The sequence below is a fragment of the Sceloporus undulatus genome, chromosome 3, assembly GCF_019175285.1.
Source record: "Sceloporus undulatus isolate JIND9_A2432 ecotype Alabama chromosome 3, SceUnd_v1.1, whole genome shotgun sequence".
Taxonomy (NCBI): domain Eukaryota; kingdom Metazoa; phylum Chordata; class Lepidosauria; order Squamata; family Phrynosomatidae; genus Sceloporus; species Sceloporus undulatus.
In genome coordinates this window covers 106,931,210-106,937,854 of record NC_056524.1, presented here as the reverse complement: position 1 = coordinate 106,937,854, position 6,645 = coordinate 106,931,210, and the positions used below count along the sequence as shown (strand labels likewise).

The following is a 6,645-nucleotide window of genomic DNA, read 5'->3' as shown; positions in this document are numbered from 1 at the left end:
GAGCATGTGTCCCTGTGAAACTAAAATGTCCAGCTGAGAAACTCCAGAATTGGTTTTCAGGTTGTACAGAAAGCTTTGGTTGGACATAAATGAGTGTGAGGAAGACTTCATGTGCATATTAAAAAGGAAGACAATTGCTGAAGAGTGGGTAGAGAGCAAATAAGTTTCTGCCTAGCAGTTAAGCCTCATATTTTAGAAAAAGCTACAGTGGGACCTTGGTATCCGCAGGGGATGCATTCTAGACCTCCCCGCAGATATCAAAATCCACGGGTGCTCAAGCCCCGTGGGACACCATTGGGAATAATGGGATTTAATGAAGTAGATGCTGGGGGACAGCTGTGTCATGTTATTTCTATCTAGGGATGCCATAACCCGGCATGTGGATTCAAAGCTGAGAGCTGGCAATAAAGAGGCAACCGATGAAGAACTAGAAAGAATCCTTGACAAAATAATGATAATATTTAGATTTATCCATGGTAAGCAAGTATGCTTTGCTTTTCTCTGCTATTGATTTTTATGCACTGTGCTGGTGGCAAAAGATGCTTGATCTATGTGGCCTGTACACATTCTTGTTTTGTGTGTCCTAAGGGCTTGCAGAGAGAGACTAAGGGGTTCAACAGACTACCCCTTTGGAGCGGCCTGCAGCTGCCTGTTTCCTCGCTGGATCAACTACTTGCCTCAGCCCGAATCTGGACTTTCGGTGGCACAAGAAGAAGCTGGAAAAAGCGGCTCCCTTTTGCGCCATGGAAAGGGCATTACAGCCACTGCTGCAGCGGCTTTTTGCAGCTTCGGTGTAGCGCATGCAAAAACTGTGCCAAAGACATGGCGTAACGCTTCCCGCCATCTGGTCAGATGAGCAGTGTGGGGGAGGAGTCGGAGCGGCTGGTGTACAGTCACCACACTTCCAAACTGGCATATAACGCCGGTCTGTCAAGCCCCTAAAACCACATCTGTACTGCATAAATAATCTGGTTTGACACCACTTTAACTGTCATGGCTCAGTGCTATGGAATTCTGAGAATTGTACAGTAGTTTGTTGTAGCACCAGAGCAGAGCCTTATTCTGACTTAATACTTTCAGATTTGTTTTTGAGAAGGAAATGACTAAGATCAACTGACACCATCCTGACTCTCACCAAGTGTTATTAGATTACAGTCATCCCCAGCCAGCATGGCCCTGATAAAGTTGTTGTTTAACATATGCCTAGCACTGACCTTGCTGTCTTTTAGAATCACCATGAAAACTCTGTTTTAAGTATCTACACATTTGAAAACATTAAGTATTTTAAATTCTGTTACTTTTAATTGGGCTTTTATCAGCTGTTCTTTGGTTTTTGTTAGCCCCCTTCAATACCTGGATGAAAAATGGTGAATAAATAATTAAAATAGGGCACATTGCCAAAATGTATTACAGATTATCACTTTCATTGGCACTAATGAGAGATTTGCAGAATGCTGAGAAGGTATAAGGAATCTTCCATTTCTGGAAAAGAATTTGATTTCTTTTATGAAAGAAAAGAAATCAAAGCTCTGTTTCAGAGCAGTATCTGGAGTATTGCAAACAGGAAGAAATCTTTGGCTACATAAAGAAATGCTAGGCAGGAGTTGCTTCATAACATCAAAGAGTTGCATAATTCCTGTTTTGAAATCATTGTACATCTAACATTGTAAGCAAACTGTGAATTTTTTCTTTCTTTGTGGTTTAGAATTCGCAATTCTCACATTTCACTTGTAGTGTTTTGTTTTGATTCCAATAGGTAAAGATGTATTTGAAGCATTTTATAAAAAAGACTTGGCCAAAAGGCTTCTGGTTGGAAAAAGTGCATCAGTAGATGCTGAAAAGTCTATGCTATCTAAGCTTAAGCATGGTAAGCATTTGCAAATACTGTTCCTTGAATTCTGTATCTGAACCTTTATAAAAGCAGATAATGTTCTTTGAAAACCTTAAATTTATTATTCTGAATCAATGGCCAGGGTTTTTAAATTACACAGAATGCTTAGATCTAAGGGATTATTTTTTTAAGGCTTCTGAAATATTTGGTTACTCTGTGTGCCTGAAAGTCATTTTAAACACAGTGGAGTTTATCGCACGGGGCCTAAACCGGTCCCCAGTGCGTTCTAACAGGAGCGAGCGGGCGCGTGCATGGAACGCGATGGGCACCGGATGGGGCCCAAAACGCGACTTTATCGCACGAGGGAACGCCGCCGCCGCCGCTGCGCGTTCTCATTGCGTCCCAATTCTGTTCCAGAGGGCGCCATTTCTGGGGACGCTTTGAAACAGTTCCCAGAAATGGCGCCCTCTGGAACAGAATTGGGACGCAATGGGAATGCGCCGCGGCGGCAGCGGCGTTCCCTTGTGCGATAAAGTCGCGTTTTGGGCCCCATCCGGTGCCCATCGCGTTCCATGCACGCGCCCGCTCGCCCCCGTTAGAACGCACTGGGGACCGGTTTAGGCCCCGTGCGATAAACTTCACAATCTCTCTTTCTGTGTTTATATAATAGAATGTGTTGCTGCTTTCACTAGTAAACTAGAAGGAATGTTCAAGGATATGGAACTTTCCAAAGACATTATGGTTCAGTTTAAACAGGTACGTTTTATTTCAGTTTTGTCACATTGTGAATTTTAGTGCTCAAATCTGTTTAATCAGATAAAATTATGTATATAGATAAATGTTTTATGCTTTAAAATGGATCTGAGAGTTGCGAGAGCTTGGAATCTAGAGTCCAATGAGCATATGGGCATTTGACATTTAAATCATTTTCAATATGACTTTCTACATTTAATAATTTGACTATAAAATTAGGATTTCGCTGATGAAATGGTGAACTACTACAGTGTGCAGCATACACACATGTATGCTCCTTTGACCAGTTCTCAGGAATGTTTCCAGTGATGGACCTCCTCCTAACGCTTTGCCCTTTTGGACTGGGGAAAGGCTGCCCTTCCCATCAGCATACAAAAGCTATGGTATGTTGACACAGCAGGAGACAATATAACATGTTTGAATGGGGTATCTGATAAGCCTTCCAGAAGGATTTCGTGTTGTATATCATCGGCAAACTCCCTCCCTTTCATTCTGACCCTGGTTGGGAACCTATCTTGCTTTATCTGGTTCATTTCCTTGGCACAGAATCAGGGCTGCTTTCAAGCACAACAAAATTTCTGCGCACATACAGTTTGTGCCTAAAGCTGACTCCTTTGGGGTACACACCAGTGAAAAGTGCATGCAGAAAGTGTGCTATTTTCCATACAAAGGATTTCTCTGCATAATTTATTGGTTTAATTTTGTAAATTAAACCAATTTATGATTTATAAAATGTTGCTAGTTTTTAGACTGGACAATACCAACAGGTTCAGATGGCTGCTTGCTTGGGGGCAAATCATGATGCCTCAAGTAAAATGGTTGCTAAAATTATTACAAAATATGGATATGCATATATAATATATAATCAAATAACCAGCCTAGACTGCTTCAAAAAAGCTGTCAAGACTGATCTCTTCCGGCAGGCCTTTCCAGAATAGTTCAATCTAATTTCTGTACTCTCCCTACTTTATGTAACCACTGCCTCTACTAGAAAATTGCTGTCATTTTAACAGGTTGAATTTTAAACTGTATTTTATTTAATCCTGTTTTAAAGAGAGGGGGGTCAATTTATTTATTAAGAATATGTATTATTCCAATATATTCTAGTCATGTAAGCCACCTTGATTGCTGCAGCAGAAAGGCAGGGTATAAGAATAAAGTTTATTTATTTATTTATTTATTTATTTATTTATTTTATAATATAGATATGCCCTTCTTCTCTTGAAAAGGCATTAATAATATCTCAGTTATTATAATAGTTGTAATAGTTATCAAAATACAATATTTAGGGATTTTTAGGTTAGGAAAATGGGAAGTATGCAGTAAACGGTGGAAAGCCAATATTCAAGGAGTGACCGGATGAGACTCTTCGCTTGCTTCAAACCACACTGTTCCCAGGGAATTATGGAGACTGGAGTTCAATACAGTGGGTCCTCCATATACACTAGGATTGGGGACGCAGGACCCTCACGAAAGTGGGGAAATTGCAAATAAAAACCTGCTATTTTTTTAACCTAAAAGTACACCTCTCTAGGAATCTCTCGGTCCTCCAGTGCAACTCTGTGATCAACGTCTGCTGGAAGCCAACCATTGAATTCTGTTAAAGGATCTACAGATGCCTTGAGAAGCGTTCTGTCTAGGAAACTCTAGGTCCGCCAGCGTAACTTCTGGCAAAAGTTGGCCATAGAGCCATGCTGGAGGACCTAGAGATTCTTAGAGAAAAAGTACAGTGTGCCTGCGTCATATGCGGGCATGCTTTATGTGGCTTTCAGCATATGCTGAAAGCCACGCGGGGAGGAAGGGGCGGCGCGTCCCATAGCGACTAATGGGCCGCGCGCCCCTGCGCCACCACATGCACGAGCCTCATTCATTTAAATGGGGCTTGAGCATGTTTGAAATTTGCTTTACACGGGGGAGTCCAGAACGGATCTCCCGCGTAAAGCAATGGCGCACTGTACCAGTAAATCCACGAATAATCAAAGCCACAAATGTTCAGGGCCATATCTGAAGGATCCTAGTTTTCACAGTGCTGGCATGGAGAGAAAGCTTCCCTTCCTCTCACAGTACTGGAACCGGGAATCCTTATCTAGGGAAGCTGAATGTTGGGGAAAGAAAGGGGTCAACGGAAAGCATTTCTTTACACAGCACTTAGTAGGGCATTCCCTGGCATTCCCTCCTTGGTACTAGTGACCACTGAACATTTGTAAAAGGGGTAATTGTGGATTAGTCAGACCATGGCTGTTGGCTCATGAGGGCCACTGTGGTCATGTCCTGTGTGTGGGCTTCCCAGAGGGACCTAGATGGGCCACTGTTAGAATTGGAAAGGGGGGAAAATATTTGAGCTGATCCAATAACGCCCTCTTATTCATTCATTTAGTCCCAGAGTGGAACCCAAAGCGACTCCCTGACAGAGCCAATTAAAAAAACCCTTTCACAATAATATAAAACCATTTAAAAGACATACAAAAGTTTTAAAAGATAAATGATACATCCCAATAAGAAGCTCCAGTTTTCACATTAAATGTAATCTACAGCGCTATATAAATAAAGCATAATAATAATAATAATAATAATAATAATAATAATAAATGCCTGCTTAAGCCAATAGGTCTTTGGCTCTCTGGTGAAAGGAAAACATTACTACAGTAGAATGTTTTCATGTATTACTACAGTACTGTGTTGAAATAGAAAGAGAGGAAGACTGCATGCTAAATGGATGGACCCTGCAAGAACTATGAAGACTAATGGGTCTTGTTATTGTAGCAACAGAGCTCTCTGACAGAAAAGGCTAAAGGTCTCACAAAACTACAGTTCCCAGGATTCCCTAGCATTGAGCCAGGGCAATTAAAGCGGTCTCAAACTGGGTTATTATTTCTGGAGTGTGTTTTGGACCTTGGAGATGACTCATCCACAGGGTCACTATGGTTGAGATTGATTTGAGGGTAGTTAACAACAACAAACTGTATTGTCAATTTAAAAAAATATTATTATAGTGTGTATTTATAATTTCATAGGGTTTTCTTAGGCAAGGACTTCCTATTTGCTTCCTATTTGTTCTCAGTGTGTGTCACAAAGGCCGCATCCACACTGCAGAAATAATTTAGTCTGACACAGTTTTAACTGCTACAGCTCAATGCTATGGAATTCTGGAACCTGTCCTTTTGGGAAACATTAGCCTTCTCTGGCTGCATCTGCACTGCAGACACCACTTTGACTGCCATGGCTCAATGCTATGGAATTCTGAGATTTGTAGTATTATGTCTGTCAGCTTCAGGTGCCACAACAAACTACAGTTCCCAGAATCCTATAGCATTGGGCCATGGCATTTAAAGTGATGTCAAATTGGATTATTTGTGGGGATGCAGTCTCTTGTCAGAGAGCTCTGCTGCCACGACAAACTACAGTTCCCAGAACTGCGCAGCATAGAGCCAAGTACCCACGCAGAAATAATCCGGATTGACACTTCAACTCCCATGGCTCAGTGCTATGGAATTCTGGGAACTGTAGTTTTGTGAGGCACTTCGACTTTCACGGTTCAGTGCCACAGGATTCTGGGAGGTGTAGTTTTGTAAGACATTTCAACTTCCACGGTTCAATGCTATGGAATTCTGGGAATGGTAGTTTTGTGAGACACTTGTTTCCATGTTTCAAGGCTATGGAATTCTGGGAGGTGTAGTTTTGTGAGACACTTGCTATTTGAAATTCTGGGAGATGTAGTTTTGTGAGACATCTAGCCCTCCAGGGCTGTTAAAGTGGCATCATTTTGGATTATTTCTGCATGGTCCCTGCAGAAATAATAACCCAGACTGACGCCACTTGGACGGCCTTGGCTCAAATGCTATGGAACCTGAGGTGAGTTGAAGCTCATTTTGAACTGCGAGGGTGGGGGAGGGGGAAGAAGAGAAGCCCAAGTGTAGCCAGAGCTGAGGAAGTCACGATCCAAAGTATTCTCGCGATACTTCCTCTAGCCCCGCTCACTCTTTATTGAAAAGAGAGGTCGAGGGGGGAGGGGCAGGGAAAGAGAGCAGGAGAGAGATGGGGGCGTGGCTTAGGTCAGGTGA

General features: G+C 42.1%; 1 protein-coding gene across 1 annotated transcript; it reads left to right on the top strand.

The window, feature by feature from the left end:
* Positions 1-343: 343 nt before the first annotated feature.
* Positions 344-2,941, top strand: LOC121925839 (cullin-4A-like). Its single transcript, XM_042458416.1, has 4 exons — positions 344-476; positions 1,757-1,867; positions 2,502-2,587; positions 2,804-2,941. The coding sequence occupies exons 1-4, from the start codon at positions 344-346 to the stop codon at positions 2,891-2,893; spliced, it is 420 nt and encodes a 139-aa protein (XP_042314350.1). The 3' UTR covers positions 2,894-2,941.
* Positions 2,942-6,645: the final 3,704 nt, after the last annotated feature.

What these genes read in the sequence shown, in the direction of transcription:
- LOC121925839 (XM_042458416.1), top strand. Translation starts at nt 344, where the DNA reads ATGTTATTTCTATCTAGGGATGCCATAACCCGGCATGTGGATTCAAAG. An exon ending in AATATTTAGATTTATCCATG is followed by an intron (nt 477 to 1,756) that starts GTAAGCAAGTAT and finishes TGATTCCAATAG; the next exon opens with GTAAAGATGTATTTGAAGCA. An exon ending in GCTATCTAAGCTTAAGCATG is followed by an intron (nt 1,868 to 2,501) that starts GTAAGCATTTGC and finishes TTTATATAATAG; the next exon opens with AATGTGTTGCTGCTTTCACT.